At 44.6% G+C, this 25,616-nt stretch overlaps 1 protein-coding gene across 1 annotated transcript in view; it reads left to right on the forward strand.

Annotated features, from left to right (window-relative positions):
- VSIG10L2 (V-set and immunoglobulin domain containing 10 like 2) overlaps nucleotides 1-25,616 on the forward strand; it is a 66,369-nt gene that overhangs the window by 24,007 nt on the left and 16,746 nt on the right. The window contains exons 3-9 of the mRNA XM_083713502.1: nucleotides 6,347-6,391; nucleotides 8,072-8,511; nucleotides 12,146-12,493; nucleotides 15,787-16,062; nucleotides 18,983-19,258; nucleotides 22,043-22,303; nucleotides 23,928-24,188. Coding sequence (XP_083569628.1) covers nucleotides 8,433-8,511; nucleotides 12,146-12,493; nucleotides 15,787-16,062; nucleotides 18,983-19,258; nucleotides 22,043-22,303; nucleotides 23,928-24,188 — 1,501 coding nt within the window. The 5' untranslated portion in view covers nucleotides 6,347-6,391; nucleotides 8,072-8,432. The remainder of the gene's footprint in view (nucleotides 1-6,346; nucleotides 6,392-8,071; nucleotides 8,512-12,145; nucleotides 12,494-15,786; nucleotides 16,063-18,982; nucleotides 19,259-22,042; nucleotides 22,304-23,927; nucleotides 24,189-25,616) is intronic.

The following is a 25,616-nucleotide window of genomic DNA, read 5'->3' on the forward strand; positions in this document are numbered from 1 at the left end:
AAGCATGATCTTGACAGACAGGTGACAAGCCACACTCTCAAATTTCTGTTGTAGACCGCCTCTTTCTGTGACGCTGGTATGGCTTGTAGGTGGTCCTTGGCTAAGGGGTTGGGCAATTTCTTGCCTTTAAAAGTTGTTGCACGCTTTTGTTCTGGGTCATCACCCCCTTGCAAGGTAGGGAGACTCTGTTACAACAGAAAAATAAATATCTGCCTTGCTTTGGCTGGTTCTAACCTCCACCTATTCTTCTTTGACCGATCATGGACTTACGGGATATTTGGGGAGTCCCTTGGGGGAGCTGGGCTGTAAAAGTCAACCCCTAATTTTCTCATGGCACTATCTTGAAGCAAATCAAACAGTTGTTCAGTTTTGTATATGCTCTGTGGAGGAAGGCTGAGGAAAAAGGGTCATCAATGAGCTGATCAGTTAATGAAGTCAAGAATCTCCTGTCTGAACATACGGGAGGCAAGGTCTGTCTCAGACTGCATGCGACCAGATTGAAGATGCTTACTACTTGCCTCTGGGCAACATGTTTAGTGCCAAACTATAGTATTGGAGGGGAGACCTAATGAGATTCCTGGCTTTGGCAGGAACAGCGGAGCTGAGAGCCAAGGCAGCTTTAAAAGTGTGCTCTGCGGTTTCTGTCGCCGTCGAGAAAACAAACAACAGCAACGTCCCGTATTTACAGCACCCCCCCATCTCCAAGCAGTCCCTTTGTGCCTTTATTTTCATCTTTATTGAGTCAGGAGTCCCTGTTCCCCACCCCCACCCCCACCCCAAACTCAGAAAATTCAGACACGGGACAGCCTCGGCGAAAGAATCAGCCTAGGCTGGGCGAGTAACCCAAGGAAAGCTGATAATTCAACGTGTGTTTTTCTGTACTCGCTGTGTGTGGTCTGTACCATGCTTCGTAATCGTATCTGTCCCTTGGGGAGTGATGTGCCTCCTTGCTGGAAAAAGAGGCCTTGTGGAGACGCTGGCATTTGTTGCCGCTCGTGGTAAATAGTAATGTGCACGTTGCTTAGGGAAGGCACTCCTTTTGGGCTCTCTCTTCTCTCCCCCCCATTTAGAATCTGGGCTGCTTTTTGGAGGGGAGGGATTCTATTTTTTGCCAAGTTCTCTGCAGCATCCCACTTTTAAGTGTGTGTGAGGAAAAGAATAAAAAAACACACACCCCAGCTCTGAAAAGAAATCTATTTTATGCCCTCAAGAGGAAACAAACCCGAGAAGTAATTCAAGTGTGCTTGTGAAGCAGAGTTATAGCCCTTTTAGAGGACAAGGGAGGCTTGGGCATAATTCTCAGGGTCTTAGGCCTTTTCATATGACTTTAAATGTCTTTCCACAAAGATTTCTGAGGCCTGTAGTTTGTTAAGGGTGCCGAGAGTTGTTAGGAGACTCCTATTCCCCTAATGGAGCTATGATTTTCAGAGTGGTTTGACAGCAAATTTGTCTTCACAAGGGACTCTGAGAATTGTAGCTGTGTGAGAGGAATAGGGGTCTCCCAACATCTCTCACTACTTTTAACAAGGGGTGAACTGCAGGGGAATGGAAACAGTGCTGCTTGGGATGAATAGGGAGGAAGAGAAAATGATGCATTCATACGTTATGTTTCCTCCCAGGTATCCACAGCAAAAACTTTAGAGGACTTTGACTTGTGCGGAGAGGGGCACCATTTGCTGTTCTGATCCAAGCAGCAAATTGTCTTGGGACACATTTACCTCATATGTTTACAGTGCTATGATACCATAGCCATGGCTTCCTGCTTCCAAATTTTGGGAGCTGTGACCTGTTAAGGGTGCCGAAAGTTGTTAGGAGCCCCCTGTTCTCACAGAGCTTTGATTTCCTGAGTTCCCTGTGACGGAGGGTTAGCTGTTAAACTACTCTGGGAATTTTAGCTCTGTGAGGGGATTAATAGGGGTCTTCTAACAATACTCAGCACCCTTAGCAAACTACAGCTCCCAGAATTATTTGAGGGAAGCCATGTCTGTTTAAAGTGGTATCGCAGTGCTTTAAATGTATGGCAATGAATCTGGCTTAGGACCAGCTCCACAAAGTCCGCCAGCACCTGACTTTGATGTATCTAAGAAATCTGTGAGCTGAAAAACGGGATATGACGTGTGTGTTTCAATGCAGCTAAAATGACAGGAAATGCCCTATGAGGTAATCTTATGTCATGTACTTGCCACAAGCTAGCTGTCTTTTCATGAGCCATCTGGGGAGGGGAGGGCGGCGGGTGAGAGGAAAGGCCACAAGGTTATTTTGTCTCCTTTTCATCTGAAATGCCCTTCTAGGACCGAACATGTCAATTTTGTTATGGCAGTTGGAACAGATTGTTGGGAAATGTGATGCTTTCTCAAGGGTGTTGGAGATGTTCTCTTCTGTATGACCAAGTCTGTTTTTTTGTTTTAAACCATTTCATCATGTCCTCCTGACTGAAATCCCAAGATATATATTTTTTTTTCCTGGAAAGGTGACAAAACTTCCTGCACGATGCTTAAAAGGGAGGGGGAGCTGTCAGAAGGACTCTCTTTTGGTGTGAAGGGAGGAGAGTGAAAACTCTTTGGAAAGGGCATGCGGAAAATATATAGGCATGAAGGAAAGGAGGCAGATAACCGTGGGAGGACAGGCAGCTTTATTGAATCCAAACAGGTTAAGTCACCCCAAACTCACAGCCAGACAAGTTTAAATTAGGTCTGAGTGACTGGGACTCTTAGCGATTCTCCAAGATAAATAGTCCTCACCCTCCTGTCTCAGAAAGGCAAATACTGGAAATTTCCATCGCAACACTCCTGCCTCTGTCTAGCAGTGCATAATCCTGTAGTAATTAAACACACTAAACAGGCTAGGCCTAAAAGTGTTGGTCCAGTTTGCATGCAACGTTAAGCCAAGCCATGGGTGAGCAAGCATTCAATTTTATTTAATGTTTCTGTACACCTTTTCCCCAACAACCAGATTGAGCTCAAAGCAGCTCACAACAAGAAGAAAACATTAGCAGACAAAAACACCACTTCCTCATACAGAACATGAGTACCACACGAGTACAGCAAATATAAAATGGGAAAATCACAAAACAATCACACTGGAGATATGTTATGAATACCAGCCAACAGTGAAGCAAGAGAGAAGAAAAAGCAAACCACCTCTCTCTCTCATCCAAGGTGTACATATTCCCTTCCCATCTCTTACCTGAAGTTAGGAATGGGGGAGAAAGTCATCGCAGTTTGAACTGAAAGGCAAATCTATCAAATTCGCATTTTCCAAGGCAACATGTGAACCGAAATCCAGCCATCTTGTGAAATTCACACTTATCTGAATTTTGCAGTGCAGTTCACCAAACAAACAATGTTTACGAAAATACATGTATTAGGGAAAGGTGTGCATAGAAATGAATATATTAGTGAACATAACATACAAATTTCCATTATATTAGGAGAAATTGCATGCATACATACGTAAGTCAAAACTGCATACAAAAATGTGTTTATTAACATAAATCTGGCACTAACGTGCTGATGAATTTTCATGATTTTTTAAAAAAATCTGCAGAAATGTGGAGAACTGAATTTAAGAAAATGAGAAGCCAAAAGAACCGAAAGTGACAGGTCCTGCCATCCCCATTGGCTGCCAAATGGTTGGAATTGTATATGCAAATATCTCTGGACCAGATCCCATGGCCAGAGTGATGTGGGTGCCATCCGCTCCACTGCTCTTTCAACACCCACCTCTACAGGTCTTGGCCTGTTGTCTCCATAAGAAATGGATAGTGTTTCTAATATGTGGTACTAATCTAACACTGGGTCACTTGTGCAATGGCCAACATCTCAAGGCGAATGCTGCTATGTAACCTTCCAGGGTCCAAAGGCTGCTTGCTGCTCTGTTGTGAACAAAGACCTCGGCCGACCCAGATGGTGTTTGTGCTTGACTTATGCTTTGATCTTGAGCAGTGCTCAGTGGGGGAAGTTTGACCTTCCTTCCCCCGCCCTGTAAAAGCCTGGATGAAAATTAAAACCACTGACCATCCCTGCAATGAATAAGTAACGCATTGATACCTAACCTGGCTCCCACGTGAGCGAGATGCCCAAGGTGTCTTTCAACACTCCATTAAGAGCACGGAATCTTATTTCAGTAGCTGAATGGTAATAAATCTCTCCAAGGGACCTCTGCTATTCATAATAAAACAGGAGTGGGAAGCCTTTTTTTCACCTGAGGGCCGCATTCCTGCATGGGTAGCTTTCTGGGGACCACGTGCTAGTGGTGGGCAGGATCTGAGGCAAAAATGAGTGGAGCAACAGATACGACTCTACATTCTAGCCATGCCAAATACAGATTTGTGCACCATATATTTGTTGTTGTTGTTTAGTCGTTTAGTCGTGTCTGACTCTTCATGACCCCATGGACCAGAGCACGCCAGGCACTCCTGTCTTCCACTGCCTCCCGCAGTTTGGTCAAACTCATGCTGGTAGCTTCAAGAACACTGTCCAACCATCTCATCCTCTGTCATCCCCTTCTCCTTGTGCCCTCCATCTTTCCCAACATCAGGGTCCTTACCAGGGAGTCTTCTCTTCTCATGAGGTGGCCAAAGTATTGGAGCCTCAGCTTCAGGATCTGTCCTTCCAGTGAGCACTCAGGACTGATTTCCTTCAGAATGGAGAGGTCTGATCGTCTTGCAGTCCATGGGACTCTCAAGCACTGGCGGAGGAAGAGGAGTGCGGAGGGAGCGCACTGCCCCCAGCAATGCGAACCCCAGAGTGCCATCTTGGCTGGCCCTCTGCCCGCGCTGGGTGCCCCGCCCCCGCAGGTGGCACACCACACCCCAGACGCACGCCACCCCACCCCCACTTGCTCTCCGCCCCCAGTGCCAGAGCATGAAGTTCTGCCACTGCTCTCAAGAGTCTCCTCCAGCACCTTAATTCAAAAGCATCAATTCTTTGGCGATCAGCCTTATTAATCCATGCAAGCAATAACTGTTGCTACACTTCAGGACACGTTTCAGACCCTGCAAGTGCCCCTATTTTCCAGGGATGTCCCTGATTTAGAGAAGCTGTCCTGGTTTCTGATTTGATCCCGGAATGTTCTGCTTTTCCTTAGCATGTCAGAGAAATGTTGGAGGGTATGGAGTTATCTGACCCCCGAGCCGCCTGAAGGCAATCTTGTATAGGGAAGTGTTTTTTAAAATGTTTAATGTTCTATTATCTTTTTACATATGTTGGAAGCTGCTCAGAATGATTAGGGCACCTCAGTAAGATGTGTGGGGTATAAATAGTAAAATTATCATTATGGAATGGGATGTCCCTCTTTTCATCAGAGAAATGTTGGAGGGTATGACATTTCTGCCTGGCAAAAGCACCCAAAGGAAGGTGTGGAGCAAGAGTGATGTGGGGCATGACCTGGGGACAGTTTCCAGAGCTAGATAGAGAGGGCTGGAGACCCACATTAGATTCCTAGGCCAGAAGTTCCCAGATGAACTTATAGCATTCTGATGACACCCTCTGATTCATTATAAAACCACCTTTGTGACAATGACTATGTGAGAATGTTTTTGTTTTTTTAAAAGATTTTCTTGGTTTTCAAAAGTATGTGCAATCTCTCTCTCTCTCTCTTTCCCCCCCAAGTAACATTTTTTACAGATCAGTTTCATTTGTTGAGACATTAGGAAGAAGAGGGGGAAAGAGGTGGGGGGGAAGGTGAGCGGTGGTGGGGTCGGGAGGCGATGTTTCTATTACAGTGGTACCTTGGGTTAAGTACTTAATTCGTTCCGGAGGTCCGTTCTTAACCTGAAACTGTTCTTAACCAGAAGACCACTTTAGCTAATGGTGCCTCCTGCTGCCACCGTGCCACCGGAGCACGATTTCTGTTCTCATCCTGAAGCCAAGTTCTTAACCTGAAGCATTCTTTCTGGGTTAGTGGAGTCTGTAACCTGAAGTGTATGTAACCTGAAGCTTATGTAACCTGAGGTACCACTGTATACTTAATATATGTGGGGTTTTGTGTCAGCGTCACTTGTGCAGGTTCTCTGCTGTTCACTTGTGTTTCTTTGGTGGTGAGAGAGGTTGGGGTTGGCCTAGGGTGTGGTTGCTTCTTTGGGATTGGCTGTGGTGATCTTTGTTTTTGTCTGTGAGTGGGGTGGTGGGTGTTTTGGATCAGGTTAGCCATACTGATTCGTATGCTGTTGGTGGATTTTTGTCATTGTATTGTTGGGCTGTGTATGTGATAAAGGGGAGCCATACTGGGGTGAAGGTGTCTTCTTCTATTTGTTCCTGTGTCAGTTTCAGTTTATTGGTTAATTTTTCTAGTAAGGCTGTTCCCATACTATTTGGTACCATTGGTCCATGCTTACTCCTGACAGGTCTCTCCAGTGTCTGGTTATGGTGTTTCTGGCTGCTGAAAGTAGGTGGGTTATATGAGTTCTTTGGGGTGTAAATGGGCATTATTGTCTTGGAAGATGTTTAGTAGGGCCAATTCTGGGGTGATTTCTAATACTACATGATAATGTTGAAGGATGAGCATTGAGAGGCAGATGCCATCCAGCATCATAGAGGCACAAGGAAGTACATTTTCCTCCTTTGCAGCATCCAGAAGTCAGGGTATTTTTATGATGATGTTGATGTGTTCACACAGAGTAGTTGGGTCTTGCTCTGTTCTGAATGAAGGCGTTGTGTTGCAATTTCTTAGCTCTATTTGTTGCACAGCAAATTTGCTCTTTATCTCCTGGGGTTTTTGTTCTGGATAAAGGTTTCATTTCTGCTTTATAAGATATAGGGAGAGTTAACAGGGCATTGGCCACCCAGACACAGCTCCAATATCCAGTTTGCATTATAGTTCGCAGGAAGGGTTGCAGTTCAGTGGAAGAACGTCTTCTTTGAATGCACAAAGTCCCAAGTTCACTCGCTGGTATCAACAGGCAGGGCTGCAAATGGGCCCCTGTCTGAAGCCCTGGAGAGACATTGTTGGTTAATACGATACGATACGATAATCTTTATTGTCATTGTCCCATACAGAACAGCGAAATTGAAAAAATCTACATAAGACATTCAAAAACCAACAAGCCTGCTATCCCAGCTATCCCAACCTGGTTACCCCCCCTAAAAACTCTGATACCCCATTTTTAAATACAATATACTCCCATAGAGACGCCTTACACTGCATTTAAAACCAAAATCGCATTTGGATAGAAACTGTTTCTCAGGCGTCTAGTCCTAGTCTTTATAACCCTGTACCTTCTTCCAGAAGGCAGAAGCTGAAAGAGATAATTTCCAGGGTGCGCACTGTCCTGCACTATCTCTGCAGCTTTTTTATAGCACATGGAAGCATAGATTTGATCCAAGGTGGGAAGAGTGCACCCAATTATTCTCTCCGCAGTCTTTACAACCTTGGACAGCATTGTTTTCCCCCTGACAATATAGACAATACTGAACTGCACAGTCCAACAGACTAACTGTGTCTATTTTCTTATGGTTGTAAACTTAAGACATAAGCAGGCAAGTGCGAAAAACCTTCAAGCCCTACTGCTTTCAATAGGCAAGAGAGTCAAGCACATCCTCGAAGCTCCAATTTATGAATGCTTTCGCTGCAGTAAGCCTTACTGAATTCAATATCCTTAAGTGTGACTTCAGGGTTACCTCAGACAAAAAGAGAATTGGTGTGGCATAGTAGTTAAAGCAGAGGTTGGACTTCAGCTCCCATCACCCCCAGCTAGCATGGTCAATAGTCAGGGATGATGGGAGTTGTGGTCCAGCAACATCTGGAGGACACCAGGTTGGCTACCCTTGGGTTAGAGTGTCAGACTAGGACCTGAAGCTCACTGGGTGATCTTGGGCCAGTGGCTATCTGTCAGCATAACCTACCTCACAGAGTTGCTGAGAGGATAAAACTGGATAAAGTAGACTACACTACCTTGAGTGCCTTGGAGGAAAGATATGTATGCATTAAATCAATAAATGAAAGACCTGCTTTGTCTGCTTTTGGAAAACACGAAATAGATTTGACTCCTGGTTATGGTTTTAGATTTGAAGCTCATGACTTAGATTTTCCTAGGGAGAACCGAATATTCTCGATCTTTATCTCGTGCTAGAGGCCAAGATGCTAAAACCAAAGAAAGTTGACTCATCATATATGAAGAAGCTCCTGCATAATAGATCAAGGAAACGAGATTAAGGAGAAGAAATGAATAATTGAAGATTAATCAGGGGAGATTCGGAGTAACCTGAGACTGATGAGGGCTGCATTTTGATGGACGAGAGGCTGAAAGAGGACCCAGAGAGACCGGCTTTCTATGTCACAGAGGTTAACAAGGTCTGTGGAGTAAGCAAGTCGAAAAAATTGGGGACAGAGTGGTGAGCACTTGCTTGAAGGCTAGAGAGATGTGCCGGTTCGGAAGGAGCTAGGAGGGTTCTCTGGATTCTGGTTCCTTCCTCACGCAGTGACATGGAGCAATGGATTATGGATTGACAAGGAACCTACAAATTAGGAGCCTGCTGAAGATAATCTACATCCTCCCAACAGTGGCTTATGGTGAGTAACATCAGTGCTTTTTATCTGGACATACTGAAGAGTATGCAGTACTTCCACCTCCCACCCCCAAATGTTAAAAGTGTGGGTACTTACTGTAACAACTTCATGGCGAGTAACGACATCTTTTTTTCTTAAAAAGAAGAAGAAGCACTGAGTATCTTCTTCTTCTTCTTCTTCTTCTTCTTCTTCTTCTTCTTCTTCTTCTTCTTCTTCTTCTTCTTCTTCTTCTTCTTCTTCTTCTTCCTTTGCCCCAGGCTGGGACTCAAGGCAACTTTCACAAATTATAACAAGGATATATATATTTTAAATGCGAAATATGATAGTTAAAAAGTATGTAAGCTCAAATAGAATTAATCCAATATTTAAAAATCGATGAAAATACAGATAGCAACACAGTGCAGCACTATTAAAAGCCCTTTTCTTCAAAAAACAATCCCCCCCAAAAAAACCAGATCCCCAAGGCCTCTCAGAATAAAACATTCACCTGCCAGTGGATGGGCAACAAGGAGGGAGCCAGTCTCGCCTCTCTAGGTAGGGAGTCCCGAAGTCTGGGAGTAGCCACTGAGAAGGCCCTCTCCCATGTCCCCATCAAGCATGCCTTGAGGGTGACGGTACCAAGGAAAGGGCCTCCACCTAAGATTTCAAAATATGGGCGGGTTCATATCGGAGAATATGTTCCTTCAGATAGCCTGGGCCTAAGCCGCATAGAAATTTTGCCAGGCCAGCTACCATAGAAAAGCCTATATGTGTCTATACCAGGGTTTCCCAAACTTGACTCGCCCGCTGTTTTTGGACTACAACTCCCATCATCCCTAGGTAGCAGGACCAGTGGTCAGGGATTATGGAAATTGTAGTCCAAAAGCAACTGGAGACCAAAGTTTGGGGAACCCTGATCTATATTCTGGATGGGGAGATTGGTGGAGCGGGGGAGAAATTTATTCACTTCATATTTAAAGGTGAGCTTATCTAATTCACACTTTCCGAATCAACATGCAAGCCAAACCTCAGCCATCCTTGGAAATTCATACTTCTCCAAAGTATGCCATGCAGTTTTCCAGCCAGGTAGTGTGTAGAAAGAAACGTGATTAGAAAAAATAGCATACAAAGCTACATGACCAGTTACAGATAGGTAGCCGTGTTGGTCTGCCATAGTCAAAACAAAAAAAATTCCTTCCAGTAGCACCTTAAAGACCAACTAAGTCAGTTCTTGGTATGAGCTTTCGTGTGCATGCACACTTCTTCAGTATCTGAAGAAGTGTGCATGCACACGAAAGCTCATACCAAGAACTGACTTAGTTGGTCTTTAAGGTGCTACTGGAAGGATTTTTTTTTTTGTTAAAACTACATGACATTAAGGGAAATTGCACTGCAAAAAAATGTGTATATGTGTCAAAATTGCCTACAAAACCACGTTTATTAGGAGGAACTCACACTAAAAGGCTAGCAAATTTTCATGATTAAAGAAAAAGAAGAAATGAACCATAAATTGCAGCAGAAATGTGGAAAACTGAATTTAATACAGGAAAATGAGAAACAGAGAGAACCTAAATGACAGATTTGTTCATTCCTAAGCAATAGTTGTCAGTGCCGTGGTCCATGACCATGTATAGATAGCTATCCAGTTGTATATTATACACCACCTAGGCTGGACTACTTTAATGTACTGTGGCTGAGACTCTCTTTAAATATGATTTGGAGAGTTCAGCTGTTTCAGAATGTGGTCACCTCAGTCCTGAAAGGCTACACATTCAGATCACTTTGACACCATATATAGCTTTTGGACACAGAGGTTCCAGTTATTTGTAAGAACTTTATGAAAGATTGACTAAATCCAGCCAGCTGGTACTGCTGGGAGTGCCAGGTCATTAAATAAAATTATTAAGAGCTCCTCAAACAAACATTAGCAGTGGGTCCTTCTTGGATGCCGGGCTCTGATGCCAGCCTTGGCAACAAAACTACCCCTCCTATTTCAAGTTAACAGGGTCCAATTAAGGTCTTTGCCTGAGATACGTGGCTGATGTTCTGGAACATCATAAGAAGCATAGCTTGCTATTTTATATGTTATGAGGCTGATTTTGAACTGGCGACAGCAGATTGTAGTGCAGTTATATATCTATATTGATATCCAATCAATGCAGCAAACTGGGAAATGGCAGAGCAGATGGGTATCTGGCAGCCCAATGTTTAATAGGTGGATGGAGAGTATTCAGGGAATCATTGTTAGTATGAAAATAGAAGTGTCACTGGCATGTCCCAATTATGAAATATTGCAGGGTGCATTAATATAAGCTGCCCACAGTTTTTGAGAAGGAGCAGGATATAAACTGGGAGCTCAGTGCTTTGTGCACAGAAGATTGCAGGCCTTATTATCTTCTGTTAAAGGTCTAAAGCAGTGTTTCCCAACCTGTGGGTCCCCAGATGTTGTTGGACTACAACTCCCATCATTCCTAGCCAGCATGACCAGTGGTCAGGGATGATGTGAGTTGTAGTCCAACAACATCTGGGGACCCACAGGTTGAGAACCGCTGGGCTAAAGTAACTGGAATTTAGGATGGACAAATATGTTAATTTCGGTTTCTTTCCATTTTTTTCAATCTTAAATTCAGTTCTCCTCATTTCTTTACCAGTTTGGATGCTCAAATTAAAAAAAAGAACTCACAAAAAAGTAGTTAGCATTTTAATTCACATTCCTCCTAATATTTATATTTTTGTACAGTGGTACCTCGGGTTACAGACACTTCAGGTTACAGACGCTTCAGGTTACAGACTCCACTAACCCAGAAAAGTATCTCGGGTTAAGAACTTTGCTTCAGGATGAGAACAGAAATTGTGCAGCGGTGCCATGGCGACAGTGGGAGGCCCCATTAGCTAAAGTAGTACCTCAGGTTAAGAACAGTTTCAGGTTAAGAACGGACTTCCAGAACGAATTAAGTTCTTAACCTGAGGTACCACTCTATATCTTTTTGCCCAAAGTATACATTTTTGGGAGGAAAGCAGTACATCCAAATAAAACACACTCTTGTATGTTATCCTCACTAATGTATACATCTTAATGCATACTTTTGCCTAATTTGCATGTTTTTGTATGCATTATTTGGCTGCAGAACTGCATTGCAAAATTCAGAAAAGTGCAGATTTAAAAAGAGAGATGATTGTTTTGGGAAGTCTGAATTAGGTATATTCACATTTAGATGTGAACTGACCTCTTCCTCCCTATTGGGAAAGTCCTCTGGACTATATGGTTCTGTATGGTAAAATAATCCATTGTGGTACAATGCCATTTCCTAATATCCTCAACTAAATGAATGAGCAAGACATAGAAAATACAGGTGTTGGCCAATGTAGCACTAAGCAGCTCCTTCCACCAGCACAAGGATTTATGCTTAGGTGACATAACTTACCCCACCTTCTCCTCCTGTGTGCCCCCTAAATCTATTACGGGGTTCTCTGAACCTCCTGGGCAGATTGGGGGAAGTTACAGATTTGCAGGAGGGAAAACATTCTATTGCACTAGCATAAATCCATATGCTAGTGGAATAAGTACTGGCGCCCCTTGAGTTGTGTCCATTGCGAAACCTGCTGATATCAATTGCAAAGGGATTCCTGGAAAACTTAAGCTGCTTGTTTCCTCTAGGTCAACTGCTCCCTTTAAAAGAAACCAAGTATGAGGAACATGTGGTCAAAGGGGTGCGCGATCGCTCGGTGCTGCTGCCATGCGGTGATGCGGCTTCGCCCATGGTTGTCTTCTGGAGTTTCACCAAGCTGGGCTCGGACATCCCTAGAGCTGTCGCAATCAGCAATGGCGTAGAGTCCAAAGTGGAGAGGGGCTCTGGTGTTCTGGGGAATGTGACGTTGGATAACAGCACCCTGGAGATCGAGAACCTGAAAACGGCAGCGGAAGGGCGCTTCCTGTGCCAGGCAATGTATGGCGAAGAAGATGAGATCAAAGTCGTTTATTTCTATATTGAGCTCATCGTTCTGGGTAAGTAGCTTTGCGCGCCTGAAATGCGGAAGGATTGTTCCTTGAGAGCCTCTGCGCTTCTCTGAAAATGCTGCTGAACTATACAACTCCTTGGCCAATGATCATGTTGGCTGAGGCCACATTAATGTCATCTCCTCTTCATTTAGGGAAGGTGAGATTTAGAGCAGAGAAGCAGCAGTGGAGAGGGATGTTTTAACTCTTCGATCTCTTGTCACTTCTCAACACCAAATTGTGTACCCCCAAAATTCCCCCTCTCGGGGTTCCATGTGTGTTTATCTTGAAATGTGTTTGGGAACCTACAAGGGGGAAAGGAGCCAAGGAGAGGAATGTGGAAAACAGGGAGAAAGGAAAGGGTTTCAGAAAGGATGACTGGCCCAATCTGTTTTGAATTTGTGTCGCTTTCGAATGTGCCCATGTTCATAAGACCTTTCCATCTTGCTTCTATGTTGACTTGCATTTTAAAATCGGCATGAAAATCCAGAGTGAATTTTGTTCTGCTGCAAAATATTTTGTAGCAGAAGTGAATGCTTCCATGGATGTGTCCATGGAGAACCCAAGGCCAGAGAGATTGTGGGAAAATTTTTGGTTTGGGTCTACACCTTTTCCAGGTTAATTGGGCCTCACTGAGGACCTTTGCAAAGGTTTTCCCCCCCTACCCATCCTGGAGCCAGGACAGTCTGGCAGAATGCAACAGCTGGACTCGGGTCAATGGGCAAAATTGAAAACAATATGCAGATGTGCTTGGGGGGTTCCTGTGCAAACAGCAGCCTGGCTCATCTTGATCATAGCTGTCAAAGATCCTGTCTACTGAAAGCACCTTAGGAATGTCAGCCAGCACACTCTGGCCTCTTGAAATTTGTCCAGAGATAAAAAACGGTTGCAGCCAAGTAATTGGATCTCTGCAAAAAGAGCTAACATTCCTGCCTCGGTTGTGCTGGTCAGAAGGCCTTTCTAAGAGGGACATTGGGGGAACGTGTATCCCAGGTTTCATGTGTGACATCCAGACATCCGGTCCTCTTGTGTATGCAGAATGATGCAGCTGAGCTTTCATGGTCCTGTATTTTGCTGCTGGTGGGGTTGGTTAAACTCAAGTTGTCAAATACTCTTCTTGTTGCTGGGGGATTATCTCTCAGAAGTATGTAGCTGCCATTCATTGCCAGCAGTTCAGTTGGAGTGGCTTATGTTTGCTTTCCGACAGGGGATGATTTAATCCTTTTCTCATCTTAAGGCAGTCAGCCTTGTATTTCCCAGCACCATCTGTAAATTAAGGGGAAGGAAAAATACATTGCAATTTTCAGCTAAGAAAACGCATGTGAGGGTGATTGGGATCCCTTCTCTCAGTCTCTCATCCCAGGATAGTCACGATGATGGCTATATCCTCCCTTCAGGACCAGAGGCTAAGTTACAATATTCAAAGCTTTTCAGTTTAGAAAAAAGAGACGAGCAAGGGAGGAGTCATTGTGCATGACAAAAGGGAATAGAGAAGTTCCTTCTCCCTTGTAATAGTAGAACCTGGGACAATCCAATGAATGGAAGTAGGTGAAAGTACTTCACAGGGTATAGTTACTTCTACAAGATGTGGCAACAACCAAGAATGTAAATAGATTTAAAAGTGGGTGGGAGATCGACTGTTCTTGATGGGGTTACACTTCCTCTGAAGGAGAAGGTTTGTAGCTTGAGGGTCCTCCTGGATCCTTTGCTGTCGCTCGAGGCTCGAATGGCCTCAGTGGCCCAGAATGCCTTCCATCAGCTTCGGTTGGTGGCCCAGCTACGCCCCTATCTGAACAGGGATAGACTAACTATTGTTGTCTATGCTCTGGTAACCTCAAGGTTAGATTACTGCAATGCATTATATGTAGGGTATAGGGCGGTATATAAATTCAATAAATACTACTACTACTACTACTACTACTACTACTACTACTAGTAAAGGTAAAGGTAAAGGTACCCCTGCCCGTACGGGCCAGTCTTGACAGACTCTGGGGTTGTGCGCCCATCTCACTCAAGAGGCCAGGGGCCAGCGCTGTCCGGAGACACTTCCGGGTCACGTGGCCAGCGTGACATCGCTGCTCTGGCGAGCCAGAGCCGCACACGGAAACACCGTTTACCTTCCCGCTGGTAAGCGGTCCCTATTTATCTACTTGCACCCGGAGGTGCTTTCGAACTGCTAGGTTGGCAGGCGCTGGGACCGAGCAGCGGGAGCGCACCCCACCGCAGGGATTCGAACCGCCGACCTTTCGATCGGCAAGTCCTAGGCGCTGAGGCTTTAACCCACAGCGCCACCTGCGTCCCACTACTACTACTACTACTACTACTACTAATTTAGATCAATTCATGGATGATAAGTTTATCAGTGTCTACTAGCTATGAAGGCTAATGACTCCATCCAAGATCAGAGGGAGCATGCCTTTAAATTACCATTTGTTGGGAAACAATCATGAGAGATTATAATAATAACTGTTGTTGTTGTTTACTTATACCCTGCCCATCTGGCTGGGTTTCCCCAGCCACTCTGGGCGCCTTTCAACAAGAGATTAAAAATACATTAAAACATCAGTCATTAAAAACTTCCCTAAGCAAGGCTGCCTTCAGATGTCTTCTAAATGTCAGGTAGTTGTTTATTTCTTTGACATCTGATGGGAAGGGGTTCCACAGGGCAGGCGCCACTACCGAGAAGGCCCTTTGCCTGGTTCCCTGTAACCTCGTTTATCGCAGAGAGGGAACCACCAGAAGGTCCTCGGAGCTGGACCTCAGTGTCTGGGCAGAACGATGGGGGTGGAGATGCTCCTTCAGGTATACTGGGCTGAGGCCGTTTAGGGCTTTAAAGGTCAGCACCAACACTTTGAATTGTGCTTGGAAATGTACTGGGAGCCAAGGTAGGTCTTTCAAGACCGGTGTTATGTGGCTATTGCCCTTCTTTCTTGATTTCGGCCTTTGCAGAGGCATCTTGCTAGCCATTGTAGGAAAGACGAGGTTGGATTAGACAAGTTTTTGGTCCAACCCAGCAGGGTTCTTCTGCTCTTCTTATCCTGAAGTTTGCTCATCCTTGATCTACGTTCTGTTGCTGTCATAAGAACATAAGAAAAGTCTGCTGGATCAGGCCAATGACCCATCCAACCCAGGATCCTGTTCTCACAGTTCTCAACCAGGTCCCTATGGGAAGCTGCCAGGCAGGACGTGAGTGCAGGAGCAGTCTGCCCACCTGCGTTTCCAAACAAGTGGCGTTCGGAGGTAGAGTGGAGGTAGAGCATAGTGCAAGGGCATAGCTGAGCTCTATGTTTGCTCTATTGCAGTTCCTGTTTCAAAGCCTTTCCTGCAGATGAACAATTCAACGCCTGTGGAAGGCATGCCTGTCGTGATGACATGCACAGTGAAGGAGGGGACACCTCCTGTTACATATTCATGGCAGCGCTACACTAACCGGGATGGCACAGTATCCGTCGCAGAAACAGTGGAGGGTCTATTGAACCTGACATCGTCTAACCGGACTCAGATGGGCTGGTACACCTGCACCACCCAAAATGAAGTCAATAGCCAAACCAGCGACAGGATGTACCTTGACGTTATCTGTAAGTAATCAGAGAAATGGCCAAATGTTCTGGTCTTTCCTCTTCATGTCTTTCTTCATTGCTGGAAAGGTGCTAAAAAATACAGTATTTTTCGCTCCATAAGATGCACCTGACCATAAGATGCACCTAGTTTTTATAGGAGGAAAACAAGAAAAAAATATATTCTGAATGAAACAGTGGATGTATGATTTTTGTGGTTCATGCTGTGGCCACAGACATGATATGTGATTTGATGGTGAGTTTGGGGTAGCCCAATGCAAAAATCCTGAGAATCCATGTGGATCCCTGCTTCGTAATCATGTTTTTGCACCCCACGAAACAGTGGATGTGTGATTTTTTTTGGTGCAGGCTGTAGCCATGGACATGCTATGTGATCTGATGGTGAATTTGGGATGACCCAATGCAAAAACCCTGAGGATCCATGTGCTTTTACCTCTCCGCTCCCAGGCAGCCTCCTTTATTACTAGCGTCCCTCATCTCCCTCCTGATCACTTGCTGATCAGCTGCTCAGCAGCTTCATTTCAACACCCCCTTCTCTCTTTCTTAAAAACCCCCAAACAGGATCTGCTTTTCGCCCCTGGGCAATTCAGCTCCAGGGACTACGCATTTGCTCCATAAGATGCACAGACATTCCTCCTTACTTTTTAGGAGGAAAAAAATGCCTCTTATTGAGCAAAAAATACAGTAAATCAACAGAGCCTTCGACTTAAAAACACATTTATTATGGTATAAGCTTTCATTCACTTCATCGGATGCATGGAGGGCCTTTCCTGACATCCTTTTTATTGTGCATTCGTGATTATTTGTGCTACTGATGTTATTGGGATGGTCATACGCTTTCAATACGGTTTGCACCTGCAGAGGCTCTGGGGGCAGTCACACAGCTTCATTTCCAATCAGTGCATAACCTGTAACATTCTGCTGAAACCCTGTAACTTTTTTTTTTTATAATGCAAAATATCTGGTTTAATTTTGTCCCCCTGCTTTGGTTGCACTGTAGCCCCTCTGGACAGCAATAATGTGGCAGCGTCGGGGAAGCATCACAGAACAAACTTAAGCGGGATGAATCCACTGCTAATTCACTATTGTTGTGACATGTTGCAGAACACATGCAGAATAAAAAACAGCAGCCTGGAGGAGCCTATGGTGTCATCTTGAGTTTCTGGTCCATAGAGAGAGATGGTTGGGGATTGTACACAGTGAGATCAGTGGAAAATGAAATGCAGACTGCGGTAATTATGCCATTAATGGTGTAACCGATCTCAAAACGGACAGTCTTGGACAAAAGGACTTCAAAGAGAGACTGCAATGCAAAACCATGCAATTCAAATTCATCAAGAGATTCAGCTATCCCAACAGAATGAGAGTGGTTTAATAACATTTGATACCTTGCAACAAGAAGAAAATTAATAGAAATGCTACCTTTTAAAGGAAAGCAAACAAAGAATCGAACAATTAAGTGCACGGAACGAGAGCGTCAGAATTATTTAAAGCGTTTCCCCTGCTGTCATATGGGTTAATTCATTAATTAAATGACAATTATGATGATTCCATTTATACTCATATTGAAGATAATTTTAATGCAGGGTGGTCTGGAACTAAGTTTACAGATGAGTGAATATTGGATTGTAAACTGTGTTTGTTTGTTTTCTCTCACTCTCTTATTCACTCTCAAGTTTCAGCTCTTCAACCTGTGGATTGAATCAGGGCAAAGGTTGTGTGTATGTGTGTGTTTATCACAATATATCTATGAATTAGCTTACCAAGGCCAGGAAGTCTAGGTTGCATCTCCAACAACTGTTTTGGTAAAAGGTCATGTCTGTGCTTTCTTCATCTCATTTCTCTCTGAGTCAAATCTCTCAGTGTTCTAATTTTAACTTGGTAGCAGCCTCAGACTCTCAGAATGGGTAGTATTGTGAAACTACTTATTTATTATGTATTGAATTTTATTGTTAGCTGCCTTGGACATTTTTTAGTGCAGATGAAGACGACCTCTCCAAATCCCTGCTGTTCCGTGATCTAAAAATTGCTGTTTTCTCCATGAAGAAAAAACCTGTGAGGAAAAATGGGGAAATTTTGGAGGAAATTTTGATCAGGGAAAGAGAGAAGGGATACATCTAAATACATCTAAATCTCCCAAGACAGGGGTTGCCAACTTGGCAACGTGAAAGATCACGTCAAATATATCCTCAAATAATACACCCTGTAAGAGAAACTGCTTTCCCTGCTCTGCTCCTGTTTGCACTGGGTAGAAGCCCTGACAATGATACCAGTTTAACATTGCCACAAGTAAATACTGTAGATCTGCTCTGACTGTCATAAAGGTAAAGGAACCCCCTGACTGTTAGGTCCAGTCGTGGACAACTCTGGGATTGCGCACCCATCTCGCTCTATAGGCCGAGGGAGCCAGCGTTTGTCCACAGACAGCTTCCGGATCATGTGGCCAGCATGACTAAACTAAGGTTACCAGATTCTTTTCAATGAATCTGGGGACACTTTTCAACTTCAATGTATTTTGTGTGGGGACTGATTTGTAAATCCGGGGACTGTCTCCAGGAAATGGGAATGTCTGGTAATCTTAGATTAAGCCACGTCCAGCAAACCAGAGCAGCATACGGAAACGCCATTTACCTTCCCACTGGAGTGGTACCTATTTATCTACTTGTACTTTGACATGCTTTCGAACTGCTAGGTTGGCAGGAGCTGGGATACAGCAATGGGAGCTCACCCCGTTGCGGGGATTCGAACCGCCAAACTTCTGATTGGCATGCCCTAGGCTCTGTGGTTTAGACCACAGCTCCATCCGCGTCCCTATCTGACTGTCATAATGATGGCTAAATATATTGGCTTCTAAAGTTCATCCTGAGCCCTTTCTCTGCAGCAGGTGCACCTCTAACTAACCTCATGGTCTCTTCCATAGATGGGCCTGATGAACCAGTGATCAGCGTGGAGCCGTTTGCTGTAAACCAACATGGTTTCTCAGCCAATGAGCAAGAAGAGGTGATCCTGACATGCCTGGCATCGTCTAATCCACCCAGCCACTATATTTGGTTCTACAATAGCTCCCAAGTCTACTCTGGTCAGAAGTATGTGATCACCAGGATCTCAAGGACCCAAACAGGAATCTATACTTGCCTTGCTCAGAACATGCATCTGAATACACGTACCCAGACCGCCATTATCTTAACAGTCTACTGTAAGTAATCCCTTCTCATCTTGTTTGGGCATGAGGCTCTGGCATGTGCTGCTGCTCCTTCCTTCCCTCTGTCTTCTGGTTTTTATTTCCTTCTACCTTTCCAAATATTGCCATGGCTAAAGAGGAGATGGGGGGAGGGATTATTTGGCATGTAGAGCATCAGTAGGAAATGAAGACCATGGGTGCCTCTTCTAGAGAGGTTTCCATCTTTTGATGAACCTCAACGACAGAGAAACCAAAGCAGAATGTCACCTGTCACAGAACAAAGAACGCTGTCACTCACGACTTTCCTTTTTTAAAACAAAACAAATCAATGGACGGCAGAAGGGTGCTGATGTCTTACTCTTTAGCTACAGTATCTTAACTGGCTTCTTCTGCATATGAGCCGAGACAAACTTAATTTTGTTCTTTCTGGTCAGACGCTTCTAATTTGGCTTTGTTGTTGTTGTTGCAAAAAAGGAATGAAAGAGAGCAAAGATTTATTTACATCTGCATTTATTTGGAAGGAACTAGTGGAGCGAATGGGGTTGACATTTTATTAGGACTAAAAAGGGAGGATTGCTTTGTTTGATGTTCTTGTTATTATTTATGTAGCTAACAGCAGCAGTAAGTAGCCAAGGAGACTTTTTCAAGTGGGTTGAACGGGGTTCTTCTTTGTTGTTTAATGTCTGATGCAACATTGGAAGAGGTGCTCGTTTACTCTGCAACCAGTGCACTCTCACTGCTGGTTTGGGAAGCCGTGTGCACACAACATTAACCACAATCTGTATCAAGCCGGTATCTATCTATCCTGTTGTTGTTTTTAAATGAAACACAGCATTTTGATGCATTTCCCACCAACCAGCTTCAATCCAAAATAAGAAATGGAATGAGACAGCTGTGGAAGTCCGCTCCACCGGAACGTTTAGGCTCCCGAGCGCCGCAAACCCAGAAGTGATTGTTCTGGTTTGCAAACGTTTTTTGGAACCCAAATGGCTTCTGCAGCTTCCGATTGGCTGCAGGAACTTCCTGCAGCCAATCAGAAGCCACACCTTGGTTTCTGAATGTTTTGGAAGTTGAATGGACTTCCGGGACTTATTCCATTCAACTTCCGAGATACGCCTGTAATTTGGACATGGCCTTAGAATCCACCTAGGAATTCTTAAACCTTGGCCTTAAACCAGAGACCAAATTGCATGATCTTGCATCCCCAGTAAGTTAATGTGGTGCCTCTTTACATGTGTAGCAGAAGCATTTTACCAATCGTCCTGTACTGTACCACCTAGAACTGTAGGGGGGTTTCTCCCTCTCTCTTTTCACACAGAAAACAACCCTGTCTGAGTTCATGGCTGACCTACAGGCAATATGTTGTTTTCATGTGGGAACCAGACAGGAGACACCCCCCCAGCTGCATCCTCAAATGATGGGCAGTCTATGAAAAATGAGTCATGCAATTCTGCTGCACGTTGGCTTTTAAAGAGTACATTGGAACCAGCACTTATTTGTTGTAAGCTTGTGGACATTATTTTTTAAACACACACACATGAGAGAAAGAGGGAGAGAGAGAAGAGTGATAGAAATGAAGCCGCAACAAGTGCATCCTGCAACAAAACATTGCAGCGTAATGTGCTTCTGTTCAATCCGTGCCATCTCCAGGATTCTCTCTTCCACCCTACCCCACTATGGGTTTCCAACCCTATCTTGCCACAGTCCGACACCATCTGCACAATAATACATTTACAGCAGTGTCATACCACTTTTTTATATTAATTTTTAGTTGGTTTTTCCAATTAATGTTTACATTCAAACTCACATCTAAATCAAAAGAAATACAAGATTCATTCGAGTCTATAGACTTACCTCCACCCTTCCATGGATTCCACATTTATCCTTTGCTACTGCATTTTTTGTAGTCATCCAGTTGATTAATTATCCATTTTGTCCAAAGTCTTTGTTACATTACATGTGTTATTTAAGTCCTGCTAAAGAGTTCAATTGTTTACACAGTGTTCTTCCAAGTACAATATAAATTTCCCCATTCTTTATTAACATTTTGCTATTTCTGATTTTCGTGGTCATTTTTGCCATCTCAGCGTAGTCCATCCATTTAGCCTTAGAGCATCATACCGCCTTAAACAGCCGTGACTTCCCGCCAAGATTCCTGGGGACTGTGGTTTGTTAAGAGTGCTGAAAACTGCTAAGAGACCCCTATTCTCCTCACAGAGCTACAATTGTCAGAGAGGTATAACAATCAATCCCTCTTCCCAAGGAGCTCTAGGAACTGTAATGCCACAAGCCCAGCCACTGGGGGGGGGGGGGGAAAGCCAGTGGAGATGTCAAAGGGAATCACCTTCACAGGTGCACTTGAGATGCCAAAGGGAATTGCCTACAATATGCATTTGACGCACTCCAACATTCTGCTGATCCAAATGGGGACGCTTGTTTGTTTTTTGGTCTCAAGCTCTCTGACTTGCACAAGAGTGTCAGACCAAAAAAAGAGCATCTTTTGGTCCAGTGCTCTGGTGTGAACCAGCTGACTTGCTCCAGAGTGCCAAACCGAAGAACAGGACATTCCAGCATCCCACTAGAAGCCAGGATGGCTTCTGTAATTCAGGGATGTCCCGCTTATATTGGGACGGTTGAGCAGGATGGCTGTAAGTTGAATGGCTGTGTGTGTCCATGTTGCAAGAGCCATAGATAGGAATGCCAGTTATTGTCTCTCACCACCCATTGGGCCAACAGGGATGTGCTGGGTGCCAGGAACTCCTCGTTGCTGTTGATACCATGTTTGCCCCCTACGCACAGATCTGCCCAAGGGGAAGCTCAGCTGCACTCCGCTGCCAGCCACCAATTTCCAAGACCTTGCCCTGCGCTGTTCGTGGCAGGGAGGGTTCCCCCCAGTGCGGCTGCGGTGGGTGAAATCCCGGTGGGGAGGAAACAGCACAGCGACCTACTCCAATGCCACCCAAATCCATCACGGCAAAGATGTTCACAACGGGACCTCTTACACTTGCCTGGCTTCTCACCCGGCACTCAGAGATGAGACCATCTGCAGAACCACCGTGTGTGAGTAGTGACCCTCCTTCTCCACCCAGTAAAACCTTTGTCATTATTATTATTATTATTATTATTATTATTATTATTATTATACCCCGCCTATCTGGCTGGGTTTCCCCAGCCACTCTGGGCGGCTTACAGCACATATAAAAACATAATAAAAACATCAAGCATTAAATACCTCCTGATACAGGGCTGCCTTCAGATGTCTTCTAAAAGTTGTGTAATCTTGAGGCTGAGGCTCATACGCAGCCCCGCCTTGCACTGAAGGGCTGTGATTGGATCATGAGGAGATATCAGTTTGTATAGAGAGTTCTCTACGTGCAGCATGATTGGCGTTTAAACTTCCCCATGCCATTTTGGTCTGGGTTAACAGCAAATCACACTGGGCAATGAGTGAGCCCCATCCTAATTTAAGGGCCCTTAGTACATGAGGCTCTTTGGCTTTGGTTTTTGTTCTTAAGTCCCCAGCTCTCATTGTTCCAGTGAAAAACTTGGGAACATGTGGCATGTAGTTTACACCAGGCATTTCAAGCACATTTGAAACACGTTTCCGAGGACAATTCAAAGTGTTGGTGCTGACCTTTAAAGCCCTAAATGGCCTTGGTCCAGTATAGCGGGAGGAGCGTCTCCACCCCCATCATCCAGCCTGGACACTGAGGTTCAGCTCTGAGGGCCTTCTGGCAGTTCCCTCACTAGGAGAAGTGGGTTTACAGGGAACCAAGCAGAGGGCCTTCTTGGTAGTGGCACCAACCCTGTGGAACGCCATCCCACCAGATGGCAAGGAAATAAACAACTATCTGATGCTGTGGGTGGCGATGTGGGTTAAACCACAGAGCCTAGGGCTTGCTGATCAAAAGGTTGGCGGTTCGAATCCCCGCGATGGGCTGGGCTCCCGGTGCTCGGTCCCTGCTCCTGCCAACCTAGCAGTTCGAAAGCACATCAAAGTGCAAGTAGATAAATAGGTACAACTCCAGCAGAAAGGTAAACGGCATTTCCGTGTGTTGCTCTGGTTTGCCAGAAGTGGCTTAGACATGCTGGCCACATGACCCCGAAGCTGTACGCTGGCTCCCTTGGCCAGTAAAGCGAGATGAGCGCCACAAGCCCAGAGTCGTCCGCGACTGGACGTAACGGTCAGGGGTCTCTTTACCTTTTAACAATGATTGAGTTTACTTATTATAAAAAAAAAATATGCATCAACCAACCTAACAAGTTTGTGGAAAGATGGGTATTTTTGTAATATTTAGAATAACAAAGTTAATGAGAGTGTTCAAACTCCAACTTTTCAAATAATGCTATTAGTATTCATATACAGATGTATTTATTTATTGAATATGATCTGATAGAATCCCTGAATTTGCTGTTTAAAAGATTTAATTTCAATCAATAAATATATATATATATTTAAAAAAACATATTCTTGCACGCATCACAAGAGCTATGGAAGTGCATTGTTCGATCATTAAATGTGTTCTGATCAGTGCACTAAGTCTGCACATATTGCAATTTAGGTTAGTTTGCCTTGAAACGGGAGGGCCAGACGGAATTCTCCAGCAGAATTCTGAAGGCAGTGAGCCTTGGTGAGTTGTTAAGGCTAGAAATCTGCCTCTGAATTGTCCTGTTTGTGCCACAGGGGTCCCTGGTGGGAACCCAACCTGCAGCGCCGTAGCAACGAAGCAGAACGAATTCCTCATGCTGACCTGCGACTGGGCAGGCGGAGAACCCCGGGTGACTCTGTGGTGGAGAGACTGGAAGGACCATGTGGTTGGAGGACTGAAACAATCCCACAACATCTTTGTCATGAAATCAAACGCTACCCTGGGGGGAAAGGAATTCACCTGCGTGGCAGCCCACCCACTTCTCACAAGAGCTACTGAGTGCCGGGTCCGTTTGGGTAAGCAGATGAGAACTGTACCTTTGGGATGGGGCCATAGCTCAGGGGCATAGTACACATGAAACTTGAAAAACTAGAATATCGTGGAAAAGTTCGTTTATTTCAGTAATTCAACTTAAAAGGTGAAACTAATATATGTGATATACTCATGACATGCAAAGCTAGATATGTCAAGCCTTTATTTGTTATAATTGTGATGATCATGGCATAAAAGGTAAAGGTAAAGGTACCCCTGCCCGTACGGGCCAGTCTTGACAGACTCTGGGGTTGTGCGCCCATCTCGCTTAAGAGGCCAGGGGCCAGCGCTGTCCGGAGACACTTCCGGGTCACGTGGCCAGCGTGACATCGCTGCTCTGGCAAGCCAGAGCCGCACACGGAAACGCCGTTTACCTTCCCGCTGGTAAGCGGTCCCTATTTATCTACTTGCACCTGGAGGTGCTTTCGAACTGCTAGGTTGGCAGGCGCTGGGACCGAGCAACGGGAGCGCACCCCGCCGCAGGGATTCGAACCACCGACCTTTCGATCGGCAAGTCCTAGACGCTGAGGCTTTAACCCACAGCGCCACCTGCGTCCCAACTGATGAAAACCCCAAATTGTTAATCTCAGAAAATTAGAATATTAAATGAAATCAGCAAAACAAGGACTGCAAATAGAGCAATATTGGACCTCTGAGAAGTAGAAGCTGGCACATGTACTCAGTACTTGGTTTGGGCCCCTTTTGCATCAATTACTGCCTCAATGCGGTGTGCAATGGATGCTATCAGTCTGTGGCACTGCTGAGGTGTTATGGAAGACCAGGAAGCTTCAATAGCAGACTTCAGCTCTTCTGCATTGCTTGGTTTCATGTCTCTCATCTTTCTCTTGGCAATGCCCCATAGATTCTCTATGGGGTTCAGGTCAGGCAAGTTTGCCGGCCAATCAAGCACAGTAATCCCATAATTTGGGGTTTTCCTCAGCTGTACGCTATGAACAGGAGAGAAATTATGTCCACCAGTGTGACTGTGAACATTGTAAGTGACAGTGCTTGGGGACTGCCTCATGGATACTTCCTGGTGTGACTCCACCTACTAGAATGGGCCCTTATTTTGGGACTCTCTTCCATTGAGCAACAGGCAGAAAATCAACAAATTAACCAGGAGACTCAGAGACCAGGATGAGAAGAAGTTTAAGTAAGACTGGGAAAAATTTACAACCTATTTAAGAGAACACTGTAAACAATTAAAAACTTTGGCAGGATTAGAGTAATACTTGTGATATAAAAAACACAAAGGAAAAGGTTAGTAATACAACTAACAAATTAGGGGGAAAAATGGATAAGCTGAATGAAAAAATGATTGATAATGAAAACTGGAGAAGGGTGGTGAGAAGTCAAAGGATTTGGAGAATCCTATATGTGAAGGTGAATGCTATGTTTTAATTGAAACTTGT

This window comes from Podarcis gaigeae (genome assembly GCF_964106915.1).
Source record: "Podarcis gaigeae genome assembly, chromosome: 15".
In the NCBI taxonomy this organism is placed as follows: Eukaryota; Metazoa; Chordata; class Lepidosauria; order Squamata; family Lacertidae; genus Podarcis; species Podarcis gaigeae.